Source organism: Oncorhynchus keta, unplaced genomic scaffold (assembly GCF_023373465.1).
Source record: "Oncorhynchus keta strain PuntledgeMale-10-30-2019 unplaced genomic scaffold, Oket_V2 Un_contig_6068_pilon_pilon, whole genome shotgun sequence".
NCBI classification, from domain to species: domain Eukaryota; kingdom Metazoa; phylum Chordata; class Actinopteri; order Salmoniformes; family Salmonidae; genus Oncorhynchus; species Oncorhynchus keta.
Window position 1 is genome coordinate 42501 of NW_026288658.1, and position 26075 is coordinate 68575.

The 26075-nt window shown below is 40.2% G+C and overlaps 1 protein-coding gene across 1 annotated transcript in view; it reads left to right on the top strand.

Moving 5' to 3' along the window:
• Nucleotides 1-24874, top strand: part of rgs11 (regulator of G protein signaling 11) — a 36169-nt gene extending 11295 nt beyond the window's left edge. The window contains exons 5-7 of the mRNA XM_052510737.1: nucleotides 1645-1783; nucleotides 2004-2086; nucleotides 24166-24874. Of these exons, the coding sequence (XP_052366697.1) occupies nucleotides 1645-1783; nucleotides 2004-2086; nucleotides 24166-24301 (358 nt within the window). The 3' untranslated portion in view covers nucleotides 24302-24874. The remainder of the gene's footprint in view (nucleotides 1-1644; nucleotides 1784-2003; nucleotides 2087-24165) is intronic.
• Nucleotides 24875-26075: the final 1201 nt, after the last annotated feature.

Here is a 26075-nt window from a genome sequence, read left to right on the forward strand (position 1 = left end):
ATTACTGAGTGATGTGGTACTGAGTGATGTGGTATTATGACTGAGTGATGTGGTACTGAGTGATGTGGTATTATGACTGAGTGAATTGGTACTGAGTGATGTGGTACTGAGTGATGTGGTATTATTACTGAGTGATGTGGTACTGAGTGATGTGGTACTGAGTGATGTGGTACTATGACTGAGTGATGTGGTACTGAGTGATGTGGTATTATGACTGAGTGAATTGGTACTGAGTGATGTGGTACTGAGTGATGTGGTATTATGACTGGGTGATGTGGTACTTAGTGATGTGGTATTATGACTTAGTGATGTGGTACTTAGTGATGTGGTATTATGACTGAGTGATGTGGTATTATGAATGAGTGATGTGGTACTGAGTGATGTGGTATTGAGTGATGTGGTATTGAGTGATGTGGTATTGAGTGATGTGGTACTGAGTGATGTGGTATTGAGTGATGTGGTACTGAGTTATGTGGTATTATGACTGAGTGATGTGGTACTTAGTGATGTGGTATTATGACTTAGTGATGTGGTATTAAGACTGAGGGGTGTGGTACTTAGTGATGTGGTATTATGACTGAGTGATGTGGTACTTAGTGATGTGGTACCATGACTGAGTGATGTGGTACTGAGTGATGTGGTATTATGACTGAGTGACGTGGTACTGAGTGATGTGGTACAGAGTTATGTGGTATTATGACTGAGTGATGTGGTACTGAGTGATGTGGTACCATGACTTAGTGATGTGGTACTATGACTGAGTGATGTGGTACTGAGTTATGTGGTATTATGACTGGGTGATGTGGTACTTAGTGATGTGGTATTATGACTTAGTGATGTGGTACTTAGTGATGTGGTATTATGACTGAGTGATGTGGTATTATGAATGAGTGATGTGGTATTGAGTGATGTGGTATTGAGTGATGTGGTATTGAGTGATGTGGTACTGAGTGATGTGGTATTGAGTGATGTGGTACTGAGTTATGTGGTATTATGACTGAGTGATGTGGTACTTAGTGATGTGGTATTATGACTTAGTGATGTGGTATTAAGACTGAGGGGTGTGGTACTTAGTGATGTGGTATTATGACTGAGTGATGTGGTACTTAGTGATGTGGTACCATGACTGAGTGATGTGGTACTGAGTGATGTGGTATTATGACTGAGTGACGTGGTACTGAGTGATGTGGTACAGAGTTATGTGGTATTATGACTGAGTGATGTGGTACTGAGTGATGTGGTACCATGACTTAGTGATGTGGTACTATGACTGAGTGATGTGGTACTGAGTTATGTGGTATTATGACTGAGTGATGTGGTACTGAGTGATGTGGTACCATGACTTAGTGATGTGGTATTATGACTGAGTGATGTGGTATTATGACTCAGGGATGTGGTACTTAGTGATGTGGTATTATGACTGAGTGACGTGGTACTGAGTGATGTGGTACAGAGTTATGTGGTATTATGACTGAGTGATGTGGTACTGAGTGATGTGGTACCATGACTTAGTGATGTGGTACTATGACTGAGTGATGTGGTATTATGACTCAGGGATGTGGTACTTAGTGATGTGGTATTATGACTGAGTGATGTGGTACTGTGATCTGAGTATGTGGTATTATGATCTGTGTGTGTGTGTAGGAACTTTCTGGCCCCTGGGGCAGCTCGCTGGGTGAACATCGATAGTAAGACCATGGAGAGAACACTGGAGGGAATCAAACGACCTCATCGCTTCATTATGGACGACGCCCAGATGCACATCTACTTCCTCATGAAGAAGGTAACCCATGACCTCAAACACCTGAACCCTGACCTCTAACCCCTGAACTGTAAACCGTAACCTCTCTAGTACTCCTACCCCAGGTATCTTACCTCTAACCTCTAGTACTCCTACCCCAGGAATCTAACCTCTAACCTCTAGTACTCCTACCCCAGGAATCTAACCTCTAACCTCCTACCCTAGGTATCTAACCTCTAACCTCCTCTAACCTGACTTCTAGGACTCCTACCCCAGGTATCTGAAGTCTGAGCTGTATAAGAACATGCTGGCCAAAGCCATCGTTCCCCAGGAGACCAAGAAGAGGTACTCAGGAAATTTTACATTACAATATATACTACATTACAATGTATAATCCTCAATATACTACAACACAGTATATACTCCTCAAAATACTACATTACAATATATACTTCTCAATATACATTACAATAGATATTCCTCAATATATTACATTACAATATATACTCATCAATATACTACAATACTATATATCCCTTCAATATACTACATTACAATATATATTTCTCAATATACTACTTTAAAATATATACTACATTAAAATATATACTTCTCAATATACTACATTACAATATATACTCCTCAATATACTACATTACAATATATACTTCTCAATATACTCCATTGCAATTTATACTCCTCAATATACTACATTAAAAATATATATTCCTCAATATACTACATTAAAATATATACTTCTCAATATACTACATTACAATATATACTCCTCAATATACTTTATTAAAATATATACTTCTCAATATACTACATTACAATATAGACTCCTCAAAATACTACATTACAGTATATACTCCTCAATATACTGCATTACAATATATACTCCTCAATATACTACATTACAATATACACTCCTTAATATACTACATTACAATATATACTCTCCAATACAACCTCCCGAATAAACGATATTACAATATATACACCTCATTATACATGTCAAATATGGCCAATACAACACGGCTAAGGGCTGTGTCCAGGCACTCCGTGTTTCTCATAAGAACATCCCTTAGCTGTGGTATACTGGCCATATACCACACCTCCTTGGGCCTTATTGCTTAAATATATACTCCCCAATATACTACATTACAATGTACAGTGCCTTTGGAAAGTAGTCAGACCCCTTGCCTTTTTCCACATTTTGTTAGGTTAGAGCCATATTTTAAAATTGATTCAACTGTTTAATAAAAAGGCAGAAACAAGTACAGTCAATAACACAATAGAAAAGTGTAAACACAGTATGTGCAAATTAGGTAAGATTAGGGAGGTAAGGCAATAAATAGGCCAAAGTGGCGAAATAATTACAATTTAGCAATTAAACACTGGAGTGATAGATGTGCAGAAGATGATTGTGCAAGTAGAGATACTGGGGTACAAAGGAGCAAAAAATAAAATAACAATATGGGGATGAGGTAGTTGGGTGGGCTATTTACAGATGGGCTATGTACAGGTTCAATGATCTATAAGCTGCTCTGGCAGCTGATGCTTAAAGTTGGTGATGGAGATATGGGTCTCCAGCTTTAGTGGAGATTTTTGCAATTCATTCCAGTCATTGGCAGCAGAGAACTGGAAGGAAAGGCGGCCAAATGAGGAATTGGCTTTGGGGGTGACCAGTGAAATATTCCTGCTGGAGCGCTTGCAATGGGTGGGTGTTGCTATGGTGACCAGTGAGCTGAGATAAGGTGGGGCTTTACAGAGCAAAAACTTATAGATGACCTGGAGCCAGTGGGTTTGGCGACGAAAATGAAGCAAGGGCCAGCCAACGAGAGCATGCAGGTCGCAATGGTGGGTAGTATATGGGGCATTGGTGACAAAACGGATAGCACTGTGATAGACTGCATCCAATTTGCTGAGTAGAGTGTTAGACTGTTTTGTAAATGACATCGCCGAAGTCAAGGATCAGCAGGATAGTCAATTTTACGAGGGTTTGTTTGGCAGCATGAGTGAAAGATGCTTTGTTGCGAAATCGGAAGCCGATTCTAGATTTAATTTTGGATTGGAGATGCTTAATATGAGTCTGGAAGGAGAGTTTACAGCCTAACCAGACACCTAGGTATTTGCAGTTGTCCACATTTTCTAGGTCAGAACCGTACAGAGCGATGCTAGACGGGCGTTCAGGTGCGGGCAGCGATCAGTTGAAGGGCATGCATTTAGTTTTACTTGCATTTAAGAGTAGTTGGAGGCCACGGAAGGAGATTTGTATGGCATTGAAGCTTGTCTGGAAGTTAGGTAACACGGTGTCCAAAGAAGTGCAAGAAGTATACAGAATGGTGTCGTCTGCATAGAGGTGGATCAGAGAATCACCAGCAGCAAGAGCAACATCATTGATGTATACAGAGAAGAGTCGGCCCGAGAATTGAACCCTGTGGCACCCCTAGAGACTGACAGAGGTCTGGACAACAGGCCCTCCGATTTGACATACTGAACTCTATCTGAAGTAGTTAGTGAACCAGGTGAGGCAGTCATTTGAGAAACCAAGGCTGTTGAGTCTGCCGATAAGAATGCGATGATTGACAGAGTGGAAAGCCTTGACCAGGTTGATGAAGACGGCTGCACAGTATTGTCTTTTATCGATGGCGGTTATGATATCGTTTAGGACCTTGAGTGTGGATGAGGTGCACCCATGACCAACTCTGAAACCAGATTGCATAGCGGAGAAGGTACGGTGGGATTCGAAATGGTCTGTGATCTGTATATTAACTTTGCTTTCAGAGACCTTAGAAAGGCAGGGTAGGATGGATATGGATCTGTAACAGTTTGGGTCTAGAGTGTCTCCCCCTTTGAAGAGGGGGATGACTGTGGCAGCTTTCCAATCTTTGGGGATCTCAGACTATATAAAAGAGAGGTTGAACAGGCTAGTAATAGGGGTTGCACCAATTGTGGAGGATAATTTTCGAAAGAGAGGGTCCAGATTGTCTAGCCCAGCTGATTTGTAGGGGTCCAGATTTTGCAGCTCTTTCAGAACATCAGCAATCTGGATTTGGGTGAAGGAGAAATGGGGAGGCTTGGGCAAGATGCTGTGAGGGGTGCGGAACTGTTGACCATGGTAGCGGTGAAAAGCATGGCCAGCCATAGAAAAATGCTTATTGATATTCTAAATTATCATGGATTTATCGGTGGTGACAGTGTTTCCTATCCTCAGTGCAGTGAGCAGCTGGGAGGAGGTGCTCTTATTCTCCATGGACTTTACAGTGACCCAGAACTTTTTTGAGTTTGTGCTACAGGATGCAAATTTCTGTTTGAAAAAGCTAGCCTTTGCCTACTTAACTGCCTGGGTATATTGGTTGCTAACTTCCCTGAACAGTTGCATATCGCAGGGCCTATTCAATGCTACTGTTGGAATGAGGTCATTATCCTTCCAGGATACCCTGGCAGATTAGAAAGGCCCTGCTCGCTGAAGTGTTTTAGGGAGCGCTTGACAGTGATGAAGGGTGGTCGTTTGACTGCAGACCCATTACAGACGCAGGCTATACTTATTTTCCACCATAATTTGCAAATAAATTCATAAAAAATCCTACAATGTGATTTTCTGGATTTTTTTCCCTCATTTTGTCTGTCATGGTTGAAGTGACCAAAATTACAGGCCTCTCATCTTTTTAAGTGGGAGAAGTTGCACAATTGGTGGCTGACTAAATACTTTTTTGCCCCACTGTATATAGACAGGTAAATTGACTTTACCACAGGTGGACTGTAATTAAGTTGTAGAAACATCTCAAGGATGATCAATGGAAACAGGATGCACTTGAGAGTCTCACAGCAAAGGATCTGAATACTTATGTAAATATGACAGTTATTATGATGAGGTATGACAGTTATTATGATGAGGTATAATAGTTATTATGAAGAGGTATGACAGTTATTGTAACACTTCAGGTGTCGTAGGTGTGTGGAGTCAAACGCAGGAGACAGTGAGTGCAAAGCTGTGCGTCTTTAATAACGCCAACGCATCCCAGGGTGCTCACAATAGTAACGGCCCCAAACACAGGGAATGAGAATGTACAACAGAAAACGTAACGACCAGGCACTAACACGTACTTCTAACAACAGAGCCGAAGGTTACACTGCAATAATCCCGCACAACAACCAGGCGGGCCGGCTGTCTAATAAAGACAAACTAATTAGCTGATTTAATCATGAACAGGTGCTACCACTAAACATACAAGGAGGGAGAGGAAAAACAATCAGTGGCAGCTAATAGGCCGGTGACGACGACCGCCGAGCGCCAACCGCCCGGGAAGGGGAAACACCCTCGGTCGGACTCGTGACAGTACCCCCTCCTGACGCGCGGCTCCCGCAGCGCGCCGACACCGGCCTCGAGGTCGCCCGGAGGACGAGGTGCAGGGCGATCCGGATGGAGGCGATGGAAATCCTCAACATGGATGGATCCAAGATGTCCCTCACCGGTACCCAGCACCTCTCCTCCGGACCGTACCCCTCCCAGTCCACGAGGTACTGCAGGCCCCTCACCCGGCGTCTTGAGTCCAGAATGGCCCGGATCGTGTACGCCGGGGTCCCCTCGATGTCCAGAGGGGGGAGGGACCTCCGGTACCTCACTGTCCTGCAGGGGACCAGCTACCACCGGCCTGAGGAGAGACACATGAAACGAGGGGTTAATTCGATAATAGGAAGGGAGTTGTAATCGATAACACACCTCGTTTATTCTCCTCAGGACTTTAAAGGGCCCTACACACTGCGGACCCAGCTTCCGGCAGGGCAAGCGGAGAGGTAGGTTTCGGGTCGAGAGCCAGACCCTGTCCCCGGTACAAACACGGGGGCCTCACTGCGGTGGCGGTCAGCACTCCTCTTCTGCCGTCCACTCGCTTGTCGTAGAGACTCCTGGACGGCCCTCCAGGTCTCCTTGGAGCGCTGTACCCATTCCTCCACCGCAGGAGCCTCGGTCTGGCTCGGATGCCATGGTGCCAGGACCGGCTGGTATCCCAACACACACTGAAAAGGGGACACGTTAGTAGAGGAGTGGCGTAGTGAGTTCTGAGCCATTTCAGCCCAGGGAATGTATCGTGCCCACTCCCCTGGCCGATCCTGGCAATACGACCGCAGAAACCTACCCACCTCCTGGTTCAATCTCTCCACCTGCCCATTACTCTCGGGGTGATAACCGGAGGTCAGGCTGACAGAGACCCCAAACGTTCCATGAACGCTCTCCATACCCGAGACGTGAATTGGGGGCCCCGATCAGAAACGATGTCCTCCGGCACCCGTAGTGCCGAAAGACATGGGTAAATAATGCCTCCGCAGTCTGCAGGGCTGTAGGGATACCGGGCAACGGGAGGAGACGGCAGGACTTAGAAAACCGATCCACAATCACTAGAACCGCGGTGTTCCCCTGAGACGGCGGAAGATCGGTCAGGAAATCTATGGACAGATGTGACCATGGCCGCTGTGGAACGGGGAGGGGTTGTAGCTTCCCTCTAGGAAGGTGCCTAGGAGCCTTACTCTGAGCGCACACTGAGCAAGAGGAGACATAACCCTTAACGTCCTTAACCAACGTAGGCCACCAATACCTCCCTGAAGGCTCCCCACTGTCCTCGTCACCCCAGGGTGACCCGAGGAGGGTAGGACGTGAGCCCACCGAATCAGCTTGTCCCGAACATCAAGCGGCACGTACCTTCGCCCCGCTGGACACTGAGGAGGCGCGGGTTCAGCCCGTAACGCCCGCTCGATGTCCGAGTCCACCTCCCATACCACTGGGGCTACCAGCTTAGAGGCGGGAAGGATGGGAGTAGGTTCGGTGGACCCATCCTCGGTGTCGTAAAGGCGGGACAGTGCGTCAGCCCTCACGTTCTGGGAGCCCGGTCTATAAGACAAAGTAAACCGGAACCGGGTGAAGAACATGGCCCACCTTGCCTGACGTGGGTTAAGTCTCCTTGCAGCCCGAATATACTCCAGATTCTGGTGGTCGGTCCAGATGAGAAAAGGGTGCTTAGCCCCCTCAAGCCAGTGTCTCCACACCTTCAGAGCTCTAACCACCGCTAGCAACTCCCGGTCCCCCACATCATAGTTACGCTCCGCTGGGCTGAGCTTCCTTGAGAAGAAAGCGCAGGGGCGGAGTTTTGGTGGCGTACCCCGAGCGCTGTGATAGCACGGCACCCACCCCAGCCTCGGACGCGTCCACCTCCACTATGAATGCTAGAGAGGGATCCGGATGCGCCAACACGGGCGCCTCAGTGAACAGCGCCTTCAACTTGTTGAATGCCCTGTCCGCCTGTGCTGACCACTGCAATCGCACCGGGCCCCCAGCAGTGAGGTAATGGGAGCCGCTATCTGGCCAAAACCCGGATAAACCTCCGGTAGTAGTTGGCAAAACCCAAAAACCGCTGCACCTCCTTTACCGTGGTTGGAGTCGGCCAATTACGCACGGCCCTAATGCGTTCACCCTCCATCACCACCCCGAGGTGGAAATGCGATATCCCAGAAAAGAGACGGCTCGTTTAGAGAACACGCATTTCTCAGCCTTGACGTATAGGTCATGCTCCAGCAGTCTTCCAAGCACTTTGCGCACCAGAGACACATGCGCGGTGTGAGTGGCCGAGTAGATCAGAATGTCATCGATATAAACAACCACCCCTGACCGCACAGGTCCCTGAGAATCTCGTCTACAAAGGATTGGAAAACGGCTGGAGCATTCTTTAACCCATACGGCATGACGAGGTACTCATAGTGGCCGGATGTAGTACTAAATGCGGTTTTCCACTCGTCTCCCTTCCGAATACGCACCAGACTATACGCGCTCCTGAGATCCAGTTTTGTGAAGAACTGCGCTCCGTGGAACGATTCCACCGCCGTAGCGATGAGAGGTAGAGGGTAACTATACCCCACTGTGATGGCGTTTAGACCTCTATAATCGATACACGGACGCAAACCTCCCTCCTTTTTCCTCACAAAAAGAAACTCGAGGAGACGGGTGAAATGGAGGGCCGAATGTACCCTGTCCCAGCGACTCCGTGACATATGTCTCCATTGCCAACGTCTCCTCCTGGGACAGCGGGTACACATGACTCTTGGGAAGCACAGCGTCTACCTGGAGATCTATCGTACAATCCCTTCCCGGTCGATAAGGTGGTAATTTAGTCGCTTTCACTTTACTGAAAGCGATTGCCAAATCGGCATACTCGGGGGGAATGCACACCGTGGAACCCTGGTCTGGACTCTCCACCGACGTGGCACCGATGGAAACTCCCAAACACCTTCCAGAACACTCCTCTGACCACCCCTGGAGAACCCCCTGTCTCCACGAAATTTTAGGATTGTGCCGGGCCAGCCAGGGAGTCCCCAGCACCACTGGAAACGCAGGCGAATCAATAATAAAAAAAACTGATACGCTCCCTATGATTCCCCTGCGTCACCATGTCCAGTGGGACCGTGGTCTCCCCGACCATCCCTGACCCTAATGGCCGGCTATCTAGGGAGTGCACGGGGAAAGGAGAATCTATCGGCACCAGCGGAACCCCTAACTTAAGGGCGAGTCCGCGATCCATAAAGTTCCCAGCTGCGCCTGAATCGACTAGCGCCCTATGCTGGGAAGAGGAAAAAAGTGAAGGAAAGAGATTAAGACAAACATATGGCCAACAAGGGATTCTGGGTGAGTCTGATGCTGACTCACCTGGGGTGACCGAAGCGTTCCGCCTGCCATCTCTACTCCCAGACGGACCCCCAGCACCGATCAGACGTGTGTCCTCTCCGACCACAGTTGGTGCAGGGAAGGCCTCCTCCTCCGGTACCCCTCGGCGCAGCCCCTCCCAACTCCATCGGAATGGGAGCGGAGGGGCCGGGTGGTGGAACGCACAGGACCCTCTCTGAACGCCCGCGGGCAGCCAGCAGGTGTCCAGTCGAATGGACATGTCAATCAGCTGATCCAGTGACAGAGTGGTGTCCCGACACGCTAACTCCCGGCGGACGTCCTCTCGGAGACCACACCTGTAGTGGTCCATAAGGGCCCTGTCGTTCCACCCAGATCCGGCTGCCAAGGTCCGGAACTCCAGCGCGTAATCCTGGGCGCTCCTCCTCTCCTGCCTGAGATGAAAAGTCGTTCTCCCACCGCTCGGCCGTCTATAGGGTGATCAAATACGGCACGGAAGCGGCAGGAAAACTCTGGGTAGTGCTCCCCGCTGAGTCTGGGCCATTCCAGACTGCGTTCGCCCACTCCAGAGCACGACCCGTGAGGCAGGAGATGAGGACACTCACCCTCTCCGCTCCTGAGGGAGGGGTCTAACGGTGGCCAGGTATAGCTCCAGCTGAAGCAGAAACCCCTGGCAACCCGCCGCCGCTCCATCATAAGCCCTCGGTAGCGTCAGACGAAGGGTGCTGGAGTCGAGTGATGGGGAGACCGGAGTCGGGGGTGCCGAAGGTGGAGAGAGGAGACCACTCCTCTCCCATCGGTCCATTCTCTCCATCACTTGATCCATCGCGGATCCGATCCGATGGAGAATGGTGGTGTGGTGGAGAACCCGTTCCTCCATCGATGGGAGAGGGTTGGCTGCTGCTCCTGCTGACTCCATTCGATTTGAGTGGGTGCGGGATTCTGTAACACTTCAGGTGTCGTAGGTGTGTGGAGTCAAACGCAGGGAGACAGTGAGTGCAAAGCTGTGCGTCTTTAATAACGCCAACGCATCCCAGGGTGCTCACAATAGTAACGGCCCCAAACACAGGGAATGAGAATGTACAACAGAAAACGTAACGACCAGGCACTAACACGTACTTCTAACAACAGAGCCGAAGGTTACACTGCAATAATCCCGCACAACAACCAGGCGGGCGGCTGTCTAATAAAGACAAACTAATTAGCTGATTTAATCATGAACAGGTGCTACCACTAAACATACAAGGAGGGAGAGGAAAAACAATCAGTGGCAGCTAATAGGCCGGTGACGACGACCGCCGAGCGCCAACCGCCCGGGGAAGGGGAAACACCCTCGGTCGGACTCGTGACAGTTATTGTGATGAGGTATGACAGTTATTATGATGAGGTATAATAGTTATTATGATGAGGTATGACAGTTATTGTGATGAGGTATGACAGTTATTGTGATGAGGTATGACAGTTATTATGATGAGGTATAATAGTTATTATTATGAGGTATGACAGTTATTATGATGAGGTATAATAGTTATTATGATGAGGTATGACAGTTATTGTGATGAGGTATAATAGTTATTATGATGAGGTATGACAGTTATTGTGATGAGGTATGACAGTTATTATGATGAGGTATGACAGTTATTATGATGAGGTATGACAGTTATTATGATAAGGTATGACAGTTATTATGATGAGGTATGCCAGTTATTATGATGAGGAATGCCAGTTATTATGATGAGGTATGCCAGTTATTATGATGAGGTATGCCAGTTATTATGATGAGGTATGCCAGTTATTATGATGAGGTATGACAGTTATTATGATGAGGTATGCCAGTTATTATGATGAGGTATGACAGTTATTATGATGAGGTATGACAGTTATTATGATGAGGTATGCCAGTTATTATGATGAGGTATGACAGTTATTGTGATGAGGTATGACAGTTATTATGATGAGGTATGCCAGTTATTATGATGAGGAATGCCAGTTATTATGATGAGGAATGCCAGTTATTATGATGAGGTATGACAGTTATTATGATGAGGTATGCCAGTTATTATGATGAGGTATGACAGTTATTATGATGAGGTATGCCAGTTATTATGATGAGGTATGCCAGTTATTATGATGAGGTATGCCAGTTATTATGATGAGGTATGACAGTTATTATGATGAGGTATGCCAGTTATTATGATGAGGTATGCCAGTTATTATGATGAGGTATGACAGTTATTATGATGAGGCATGACAGTTATTGTGATGAGGTATGACAGTTATTATGATGAGGTATGACAGTTATTATGATGAGGTATGACAGTTATTATGATGAGGTATGACAGTTATTATGATGAGGTATGCCAGTTATTATGATGAGGTATGCCAGTTATTATGATGAGGTATGCCAGTTATTATGATGAGGTATGACAGTTATTATGATGAGGTATGCCAGTTATTATGAGGAGGTATGCCAGTTATTATGATGAGGTATGCCAGTTATTATAATGAGGTATGCCAGTTATTATGATGAGGTATGCCAGTTATTATGATAAGGTATGACAGTTATTATGATGAGGTATGACAGTTATTATGATAAGGTATGCCAGTTATTATGATGAGGTATGACAGTTATTATGATGAGGTATGACAGTTATTATGATGAGGTATGACAGTTATTATGATGAGGTACGACAGTTATTATGATGAGGTATGACAGTTATTGTGATGAGGTATGACAGTTATTATGATGAGGTATGACAGTTATTATGATGAGCTATGACAGTTATTGTGATGAGGTATGACAGTTATTATGATGAGTTATGACAGTTATTATGATGAATACTTATGTAAATAAGGTATTTCTGTTTTTTCAACAACAACCAAATATTCTAAAAGCATGTTTTCCTGTGTGGGTACTGTGTGTAGGTTTAAAATTAATCAATTTTGGAATGAGACTGTAATGTAACATTGTGTTGCTGAGGATTGTTTTTACATTTAATCTGTAATGTAACAAAGTGTGAAAAAGCCCATGGGTCCGAATACTTTCGAATGCAGTCAATATATACTACACTGCAATATATACTCCTGAATATATACTCAATATATACTACACTGCAATATATACTCCTGAATATATACTCAATATATACTACACTGCAATATATACTCCTGAATATATACTCAATATATACTCAATTACAATATATACTCCTGAATATATACTCAATATATACTACACTGCAATATATACTCCTGAATATATACTCAATATATACTACACTGCAATATATACTCCTGGATATATACTCAATATATACTCAATTACAATATATACTCCTGAATATATACTCAATATATACTACACTGCAATATATACTCCTGAATATATACTCAATATATACTACACTGCAATATATACTCCTGGATATATACTCAATATATACTCAATTACAATATATACTCCTGAATATATACTCAATATATACTACACTGCAATATATACTCCTGAATATATACTCAATATATACTACACTGCAATATATACTCATTACATTACATTTAACATTTTAACATATTAACATTTTAATATACTCCTGAATATATACTCAATATATACTACACTGCAATATATACTCCTGATTATATACTCAATATATACTACACTGCAATATATACTCCTGAATATATACTCAATATATACTACACTGCAATATATACTCCTGAATATATACTCCTGAATATATACTCAATATATACTACACTGCAATATATACTCCTGAATATATACTCAATATATACTCAATTACAATATATACTCCTGAATATATACTCAATATATACTACACTGCAATATATACTCCTGAATATATACTCAATATATACTACACTGCAATATATACTCCTGAATATATACTCAATATATAGTACACTGCAATATATACTCCTGAATATATACTCAATATATTCTCAATTACAATATATACTCAATATATACTCCTGAATATATACTCAATATATACTCCTGAATATATACTCAATATATAATACACTGCAATATATACTCCTGGATATATAGTCAATATATACTACACTGCAATATATACTCCTGAATATATACTCAATATATACTCAATTACAATATATACTCAATATATACTCCTGAATATATACTCAATATATACTCCTGAATATATACTCAATATATACTACACTGCAATATATACTCCTGGATATATATTCAATATATACTCAATTACAATATATACTCAATATATACTCCTGAATATATATTCAATATATACTCAATAATATAGAGTCAATATATACTCCTGAATATATATATTCAATATATACTCAATTACAATATATACTCAAGAATATATAGTCAATATATACTACACTGCAATATATACTCCCTGAATATATACTCCATATATACTACACTGCAATATATACTCCTGAATATATACTCAATATATACTACACTGCAATATATACTCCTGAATATATATTCAATATATACTACACTGCAATATATACTCCTGAATATATATTCACTATATACTCAATTACAATATATACTCCTGAATATATAGTCAATATATACTCAATTACAATATACACTCCTGAATATATTCAATAACAATATATACTCAAGAATATATAGTCAATATATACTACACTGCAATATATACTCCTGAATATATAGTCAATATATACTCAATTACAATATATACTCAAGAATATATATTCAATATATACTACACTGCAATATATACTCCTGAATATATATTCAATATATACTACACTGCAATATATACTCCTGAATATATATTCACTATATACTCAATTACAATATATACTCCTGAATATATACTCAATATATACTACACTGCAATATATACTCCTGAATATATACTCAATATATACTACACTGCAATATATACTCCTGGATATATACTCAATATATACTACGCTGCAATATATACTCCTGAATATATACTCCTGAATATATACTCAATATATACTACACTGCAATATATACTCCTGAATATATACTCAATATATACTCAATTACAATATATACTCCTGAATATATACTCAATATATACTACACTGCAATATATACTCCTGAATATATACTCAATATATACTACACTGCAATATATACTCCTGAATATATACTCAATATATAGTACACTGCAATATATACTCCTGAATATATACTCAATATATACTCAATTACAATATATACTCAATATATACTCCTGAATATATACTCAATATATACTCCTGAATATATACTCAATATATAATACACTGCAATATATACTCCTGGATATATAGTCAATATATACTACACTGCAATATATACTCCTGAATATATACTCAATATATACTCAATTACAATATATACTCAATATATACTCCTGAATATATACTCAATATATACTCCTGAATATATACTCAATATATACTACACTGCAATATATACTCCTGAATATATATTCAATATATACTACACTGCAATATATACTCCTGAATATATATTCACTATATACTCAATTACAATATATACTCCTGAATATATAGTCAATATATACTCAATTACAATATACACTCCTGAATATATTCAATAACAATATATACTCAAGAATATATAGTCAATATATACTACACTGCAATATATACTCCTGAATATATAGTCAATATATACTCAATTACAATATATACTCAAGAATATATATTCAATATATACTACACTGCAATATATACTCCTGAATATATATTCAATATATACTACACTGCAATATATACTCCTGAATATATATTCACTATATACTCAATTACAATATATACTCCTGAATATATACTCAATATATACTACACTGCAATATATACTCCTGAATATATACTCAAATATACTACACTGCAATATATACTCCTGAATATATACTCAATATATACTACACTGCAATATATACTCCTGAATATATACTCAATATATACTCAATTACAATATATACTCCTGAATATATACTCAATATATACTACACTGCAATATATACTCCTGAATATATACTCAATATATACTACACTGCAATATATACTCCTGAATATATACTCAATATATAGTACACTGCAATATATACTCCTGAATATATACTCAATATATACTCAATTACAATATATACTCAATATATACTCCTGAATATATACTCAATATATACTCCTGAATATATACTCAATATATAATACACTGCAATATATACTCCTGGATATATAGTCAATATATACTACACTGCAATATATACTCCTGAATATATACTCAATATATACTCAATTACAATATATACTCAATATATACTCCTGAATATATACTCAATATATACTCCTGAATATATACTCAATATATACTACACTGCAATATATACTCCTGAATATATATTCAATATATACTACACTGCAATATATACTCCTGAATATATATTCACTATATACTCAATTACAATATATACTCCTGAATATATAGTCAATATATACTCAATTACAATATACACTCCTGAATATATTCAATAACAATATATACTCAGAATATATAGTCAATATATACTACACTGCAATATATACTCCTGAATATATAGTCAATATATACTCAATTACAATATATACTCAAGAATATATATTCAATATATACTACACTGCAATATATACTCCTGAATATATATTCAATATATACTACACTGCAATATATACTCCTGAATATATATTCACTATATACTCAATTACAATATATACTCCTGAATATATACTCAATATATACTACACTGCAATATATACTCCTGAATATATACTCAATATATACTACACTGCAATATATACTCCTGGATATATACTCAATATATACTACGCTGCAATATATACTCCTGAATATATACTCCTGAATATATACTCAATATATACTACACTGCAATATATACTCCTGAATATATACTCAATATATACTCAATTACAATATATACTCCTGAATATATACTCAATATATACTACACTGCAATATATACTCCTGAATATATACTCAATATATACTACACTGCAATATATACTCCTGAATATATACTCAATATATAGTACACTGCAATATATACTCCTGAATATATACTCAATATATACTCAATTACAATATATACTCAATATATACTCCTGAATATATACTCAATATATACTCCTGAATATATACTCAATATATAATACACTGCAATATATACTCCTGGATATATAGTCAATATATACTACACTGCAATATATACTCCTGAATATATACTCAATATATACTCAATTACAATATATACTCAATATATACTCCTGAATATATACTCAATATATACTCCTGAATATATACTCAATATATACTACACTGCAATATATACTCCTGGATATATATTCAATATATACTCAATTACAATATATACTCAATATATACCCTGAATATATATTCAATATATACTCAATAATATAGAGTCAATATATACTCCTGAATATATATTCAATATATACTCAATTACAATATATACTCAAGAATATATAGTCAATATATACTACACTGCAATATATACTCCTGAATATATACTCCATATATACTACACTGCAATATATACTCCTGAATATATACTCAATATATACTACACTGCAATATATACTCCTGAATATATATTCAATATATACTACACTGCAATATATACTCCTGAATATATATTCACTATATACTCAATTACAATATATACTCCTGAATATATAGTCAATATATACTCAATTACAATATACACTCCTGAATATATTCAATAACAATATATACTCAAGAATATATAGTCAATATATACTACACTGCAATATATACTCCTGAATATATAGTCAATATATACTCAATTACAATATATACTCAAGAATATATATTCAATATATACTACACTGCAATATATACTCCTGAATATATATTCAATATATACTACACTGCAATATATACTCCTGAATATATATTCACTATATACTCAATTACAATATATACTCCTGAATATATACTCAATATATACTACACTGCAATATATACTCCTGAATATATACTCAATATATACTACACTGCAATATATACTCCTGGATATATACTCAATATATACTACGCTGCAATATATACTCCTGAATATATATTCACTATATACTCACTATATATGCCAGGTCGCAATTGTAAATGAGAACTTGTTCTCAACTTGCCTACCTGGTTAAATAAAGGTGAAATAAAATAAAATAAATAAATAAATTACAATATATACTCCTGGATATTGTCACGATCGTCGTATGAAGCGGACCAAAATGCAGTGTGGTATGTGTTCATGATGATTTTTTAATAAAATAAATCACTGAACACGAACTACACAAAACAATAAACGAAATAACGACCGTGTAGCTATGAGAACTGTGCTGACACAAGCAACTAACATAGACAATCACCCACAAACAAACAGTGAAACCCAGGCTACCTAAGTATGATTCTCAATCAGAGACAACTAATGACACCTGCCTCTGATAGAGGCCGAAACATAGAAATCCCCAAAATCATAGAAAAACAAACAGACTGCCCACCCCAACTCACACCTTGACCAAACTAAGTAATGACAAAATGTAACGGCTTTCTTCCGTCGAAGGAGAGTCGGACCAAAATGCAGCGTGGTTAGTTCGATACATCTTTAATAGACAAAAAAAACACAAACAAATACAAAAAAACAACAAACGGAATATGAAAACCTAGACAGCCTATCTGGTGTATACAAACACAGAGACAGGAACAATCACCCACGAAATACTCAAAGAATATGGCTGCCTAAATATAGCTCCCAATCAGAGACAACGATAATCACCTGACTCTGATTGAGAACCGCCTCAGGCAGCCATAGACTATGCTAGACACCCATAGACTATGCTAGACACCCCACAAAACCCCAAGACAAAAACGCACCACAAAAACCCATGTCACACCCTGGCCTGACAAATAAATGAAGACAAACATACTATACTTCGACCAGGGCGTGACACAAAACAAAGGAAATAAAGGTCAGAACGTGACAGAAATATAGTTAATATATACTCAATCCCAATATATACTCATCAAATATATACTCCTGAATATATATTCAATATATACTCAATTACAATATATACAACTCAAAATATACTCAATAAATATTAAGTATATACTCTGCAATATACTACAATACAATATATACTCCTCAAGATATGCTGCATTACAATATATACACTCGTAAATATATATATATAGCATTAATTCAAAACATTAGGAACACCTGCCCTAACAGCTTTATGTAAGGCCCTAACAGCTTTATGTAAGGCCCTAACAGCTTTATGTAGGCCCTAACAGCTTTATGTAGGCCCTAACAGCTTAATGTAGGACCCCTAACAGCTTTATGTAGGCCCTAACAGCTTTATGTAGGACCCCTAACAGCCTTATGTAGGCCCTAACAGCTTTATGTAGGCCCTAACAGCTTTATGTAGGCCCTAACAGCTTTATGTAGGCCCTAACAGCTTTATGTAGGCCCTAACAGCTTTATGTAGGCCCTAACAGCTTTATGTAGGCCCTAACAGCTTTATGTAGGCCCTAACAGCTTTATGTAGGCCCTAACAACTTAATGTAGGCCCTAACAGCTTTATGTAGAACCTAACAGCTTTATGTAGGCCCGAACAGCTTTATGTAGAACCTAACAGCTTTATGTAGGCCCTAACAGCTTAATGTAGGCCCTAACAACTTAATGTAGGCCCTAACAGCTTTATGTAGGCCCTAACAGCTTTATGTAGGCCCTAACAGCTTAATGTAGGCCCTAACAACTTAATGTAGGCCCTAACAGCTCTATGTATGCCCTAACAGCTTTATGTAGGCCCTAACAGCTTTATGTAGGCCCTAACAGCTTTATGTAGGCCTTAACAGCTTTATGTAGGCCCTAACAGCTTTATGTAGGCCTTAACAGCTCTATGTATGCCCTAACAGCTTTATGTAGGCCCTAACAGCTTTATGTAGGCCCTAACAGCTTTATGTAGGCCCTAACAGCTTAATGTAGGCCCTAACAGCTTTATGTAGGCCCTAACAGCTTTATGTAGGCCCTAACAGCTTTATGTATGCCCTAACAGCTTTATGTAGGCCCTAACAGCTTTATGTAGGCCCTAACAGCTTTATGTAGGCCCTAACAGCTTTATGTAGGCCCTAAGAGCTTTATGTAGGCCCTAACAGCTTTATGTAGGCCCTAACAGCTTTATGTAGGCCCTAACAGCTCTAAGTAGGCCCTAACAGCTTTGTGTAGGCCCCGACAGGGCCTACATAAAGCTGTTGTGCCTAGGCTATAAATTAATACAAAGCTTACCTTGACTTGGAAGAGTTCCAGTGTTCGATAGCCATAGCCAGCTAGCTAACATAGCATCTCTCTCTGTTGGATAGCCATAGCCAGCTAGGTAACATAGCATCCCTCTCTGTTAAATAGCCATAGCCAGCTAGGTAACATAGCATCCCTCTCTGTTTGATAGCCATAGCCAGCTAGCTAACATAGCATCCCTCTCTGTTAAATAGCCATAGCCAGCTAGGTAACATAGCATCCCTCTCTGTTGGATAGCCATAGCCAGCTTGCTAACATAGCATCCCTCTCTGTTGGATAGCCATAGCCAGCTTGCTAACATAGCATCCCTCTCTGTTGGATAGCCATAGCCAGCTTGCTAACATAGCATCCCTCTCTGTTTGATAGTCATAACCAGCTAGCTAACATAGCATCCCTCTCTGTTTGAGCCGGGTGTTTGAGTAGGATAAACTAGCTAGCTACATTTTATAGCTACATTTTATAGTTAAGTAAATGAAAGTGACAGAATGTATTTGTCCAAAACTGTTCAACTTTTATCTTTCTCTCTCTCTGAGTCAACTACTCACCACATTTTATGCACTGCAGTGCTAGCTAGCTGTAGCGTATACTAGATTCATTCTCTGATCCTTTGATTGGGTGGACAACATGTCAGTTCATTCTACAAGAGCTCTGATAAGTTGGAGGACGTCCTCCGGAAGTTGTCATAATTACTGTGTAAGTCTATGGAAGGGGGTGAGAACCATGAGCCTCCTAGGTTTTGTATTGAAGTCCCCCAGAGGAGGATGGGCACTAAATGTCCTCCGGCTACACCATGGTGCTACCCTACAGAGTGCTGTTGAGGCTACTTGTCACGCCCTGGTCAAAGTATTTTGTGTTTTTCTTTATGTATTTGGTCAGGCCAGGGTGTGACATGGGTTTTTGTATGTGGTGTGTAGCTTAGTGGGATTGTAGCTTAGTGGGGTGTTCTAGGAGAGTCTATGGCTGTCTGAAGTGGTTCTCAATCAGAGGCAGGTGTTTATCGTTGTCTCTGATTGGGAACCATATTTAGGCAGCCATATTCTTTGGTTGTATTGTGGGTGATTGTCCTGAGTGTCTTGATGTCCTTAGTCTGTGTTAGTTTACACCAGTTAAGGCTGTTTCGGTTTTCACTACGTTTATTGTTTTGTAGAGTTTGTGTTTTGGATTCGTGTTACGTTGTGTAAATAAACATGGATCACAATATACGCGCTGCAGTTTGGTCCGACTCTCCTTCACCATTAGAAAACCGTGACACTACTGTCGACCTTCATAGCAAAACAGTGTGTTTAAATAAATTATTTGGTGACGTGAATATATTAAGTAAAGTTTTATCTAAAAAGGATAACTTTTTTTATGTTTCACTTTTTATTTTTATGAAATTCACTTCCTCCTCTGAGGAGCCTCGACTGTCCTCAATATATTCTACAATACATACTCAACATACACTGAGTGGACAAAACATGATATATTTTGAGTTGTACTCCCTTTTGCCCTCAGAAACGTCTCAATTCATCAAGAAATGGACTCCATAAGGTATCTAAAGTATTCCACAGGGATGCTGGTCCGTGTTGACTCCAATGCTTCCCACAGTTGTCAAGTTGGCCGGATACTGTGGGGTCCGAAGTGATTGACAAATTTTAATTTTTGCTCATCTTTATCAAGGGTCTCAATTATTTCAGCCCCTCACTATATACTCCTCAAAATATACTACATTACAATATATACTCCTTAAATACTACAATATACTCACTATATTAACAATATATACTCTTCAATATATACTCCTTAATTAAATACTACAATATACTCTCTATATTAACAATATATATACTCTTCAATATATACTCCTTAAATACTACAATATACTCACTATATTAACAATATATACTCCTCGATATATACTCCTTAAATACTACAATATACTCTATATTAACAATATATACTCAATATATACTCCTTAAATACTACAATATACTCACTATATTAACAATATATACTCCTTATACACTACAACATACTCACTATATTAAAAATATATACTCTTTTTATACAACATACTCACTATATTTAGAATATATACTCCTCATATACTATAATATTCTCATTGTGTTAACAATATATACTCACTACTGTATATACCCCTTATATACTACAATATACTCATTATATTCATTTTCAGTATATCACAAAAGTGAGGACTCCCCTCACATTGTTGTAAATATTTGAGTATATCTTTTCATGTGACAACACTGAAGAAATGACACTTTGCTATAATGTAAAGTAGTGAGTGTACAGCTTGTATAACAGTGTACATTTGCTGTCCCCTCAAAATAACTCAACACACAGCCATTAATGTCTAAACCGCTGGCATCAAAAGTGAGTACACCCCTAAGTGAAAATGTCCAAATTGGGCCCAAAGTGTCAATATTTTGTGTGGCCGCCATAATTTTCCAGCACTGCCTTAACCCTCTTGGGCATGGAGTAACCAGAGCTTCACAGGTTGCCACTGGAGTACTCTTCCACTCCTCCATGACGACATCACTGAGCTGGTGGATGTTAGAGACCTTGCACTCCTCCACCTTCTGTTTGAGGATGCCCCACAGATGCTCAATAGGGTTTAGGTCTGGAGACATGCTTGACCAGTCCATCACCTTTACCCTCAGCTTCTTTAGCCATGCAGTAGTCGTCTTGGAGGTGTGTTTGGGGTCGTTATCATGTTGGAATACTGCCCTGCGGCCCAGTCTCCGAAGGGAGGGGATCATGCTCTGCTTCAGTATGTCACAGTACATGTTGGCATTCATGGTTCCTTCAATGAACTGTAGCTCCCCAGTGCCAGCAGCACTCATGCAGCCCCAGACCATGACACTCCCACCACCATGCTTGACTGTAGGCAAGACACACTTGTCTTTGTTCTCCTCACCTGGTTGCCACCACACACGCTTGACACCATCTGAACCAAATAAGTTTATCTTGGTCTCATCAGACCACAGGACATGGTTCCAGTAATCCATGTCCTTAGTCTGCTTGTCTTCAGCAAACTGTTTGCGGGCTTTCTTGTGCATCATCTTTAGAAGAGGCTTCCTTCTGAGACGACAGCCATGCAGACCAATTTGATGCAGTGTACGGCGTATGGTCTGAGACAGGCTGACCCGCCACCCCTTCAGCCTCTGCAGCAATGGCAGCACTCATACGTCTATTTCCCAAAGACAACCTCTGGATATGACGCTGAGCACGTGCACTCAACTTCTTTGGTCGACCATGGCGAGTCCTGTTCTGAGTGGAACCTGTCCAGTTAAACCGCTGTATGGTCTTGGCCACCGTGCTGCAGCTCAGTTTCAGGGTCTTGGCAATCTTCTTATAGTCCAGGCCATCTTTATGTAGAGCAACATACTGACCAGTCAGTATGAGGGAGTCACATGACACCGGGGAGGGAAAATGGCTAATTGGGCCCAATTTGAACATTTTCACTTAGGGGTGTACTCACTTTTGTTGCCAGCGGTTTAGACATTAATGGCTGTGTGTTGAGTTATTTTGAGGGGACAGCAAATTTATACTGTTATACAAGCTGTACACTCACTACTTTACATTATAGCAAAGTGTCATTTCTTTAGTGTTCTCACATGAAAAGATATACTCAAATATTTACAAAATGTGAGGGGTGTACTCACTTTTGTGATATACTGTATTTACTGTATTTACTATATCCAACGATGCTCTTGCTCGTACTTCCCGCTCTCTTTCCCTCTCTCCCTCTCCCCTTCTCTATCTCCCTCTCCCTGCTTCTCTCTCCATCTCCTTTCCCCTCTCTATCTCCTTTCCCCTGCCTTCCTTTCTCTCCATCCTTTCTCCCTCTCCCTGCTTCTCCCTATCTCCTTTCCTCTCTCCCTGCCTTCCTTTCTCTCCATCCTCTCTCCCTATCTCCTTTCCTCTCTCCCTGCCTTCCTTTCTCTCCATCCTCTCTCCCTCTCCCTGCTTCTCCCTATCTCCTTTCCTCTCTCCCTGCCTTCCTTTCTCTCCATCCTCTCTCCCTATCTCCTTTCCTCTCTCCCTGCCTTCCTTTCTCTCCATCCTCTCTCCTCTCTGCTTCTCCCTATCTCCTTTCCTCTCTCCCTGCCTTCCTTTCTCTCCATCTCTCTCCCTATCTCCTTTCCTCTCTCCCTGCCTTCCTTTCTCTCCATCCTCTCTCCCTCTCCCTCCTTCCTCTCTGCTTATTTCCCTTTCTCCCTGCCTCTCCCATCTCCTTCCCTATATCATTTACTCTCTCCTTCCTTCCTTTCTCTCCCTCCCTCTCTCCATCCTCTCTCCCTTCCTCCTCTCAGTGTATTTCCCTTCATGAGGCGACAGCGTCACTCTAGCCCCTCTCCTGCCATGGTTACCCAAGCGACAGAAGATGATGGAAAGGCTAAAGGGGCAGGACCAACAGGAACAAGCTCCACAACCAACTCTCAGATCTGATCGCCATGGGAATACCACAACCACCATGTTCATGACACCCAGATCTGGTCACCATTGTATCACTATAGCAACCATTCAAGACCCTGCATCTACTTCTAGAAGTTATAATACTGTCTAGTAGTTATATTTATTAATATAGAACTATAGGTATAGTTTCCAGAGACAATCTGAAAGATTTCCACTGTTCAATTAATGTAGATTTAAGGCCAGTTTATACTTGGTCTAATAACATGTCTATGGACAATAATAATGTGACAAGTGTCGCTGGTCAAAACAACTTTTAATTTATACTCCTGTGGAATGTCTGTAGACTGTCGTTGCGACTGTTAGTTTCCTTGTTGCAGAGACATGAAAAAAGTTCCCGTCTCTGCGACTGTCGCAACGTCCGTTGTCGTGGTTACCGGACTGTGACACGATGATGCTGTAGTTCTATAATTCTCAAATAGAATGACCTAGTTTTATTCCGTCACTCTGTGGCAGTCAGCTATTTTCTGTCGGCTCACAATTATCTTTTAAATAACGATGTTGTGGGTTTGTGTTTCTGTAATAATGAATAAAAAGTAGTAAGACGTTGTCAGCTATACTCTGGTCATTATTTGAACTGGCTAACTAGCTAGCAACTAACCAAAACATTGTTTTGAGAATAGCTTTTAGTTGCCTGGCTTGCTAGGTTCACATTTAACTGAATTCATTTTTAAACAGGTTTATTGGTGCTAGAGAAAGTCTACTATTTGGAGCACCGGGATGCAGATGTCATGCGAAGGCTGTCGTTTTGTGCCTATACTTTTTCATAATGAAAACGACACGTTTGAAGTCGGAAGACAACTGTCGATATGTCCACAGACAGAGTGTAAACCAGCCTTTAGACTACCCCTTAATTTAGAACAACATGACTGATGAACACCAATAACAGTGACAGGTGATCAGTCAACTGGCATACCTCATCATAATAACTGGCATACCTCATCATAATAACTGGCATACCTCATCATAATAACTGGCATACCTCATCATAATAACTGGCATACCTCATCATAATAACTATTATACCTCATCATAATAACTGGCATACCTCATCACAATAACTGGCATACCTCATCATAATAACTGGCATACCTCATCACAATAACTGGCATACCTCATCACAATAACTGTCATACCTCATCATAATAACTGTCATACCTCATCATAATAACTGTCATACCTCATCACAATAACTGTCATACCTCATCATAATAACTGTCATACCTCATCACAATAACTGTCATACCTCATCATAATAACTGTCATACCTCATCACAATAACTGTCATACCTCATCATAATAACTGGCATACCTCATCACAATAACTGTCATACCTCATCATAATAACTGTCATACCTCATCACAATAACTGTCATACCTCATCATAATAACTGTCATACCTCATCATAATAACTGTCATACCTCATCATAATAACTGTCATACCTCATCATAATAACTGGCATACCTCATCATAATAACTGTCATACCTCATCATAATAACTGTCATACCTCATCATAATAACTGTCATACCTCATCATAATAACTATTATACCTCATCACAATAACTGTCATACCTCGTCATAATAACTGGCATACCTCATCATAATAACTGTCATACCTCATCATAATAACTGGCATACCTCATCATAATAACTGTATAAGGGGCTTTGGTAACATAACGGATGGCACTGTGATAGACTGCATCCAGTTTGATGAGTAGAGTATTGGTAGCTATTTTGTAGATGACA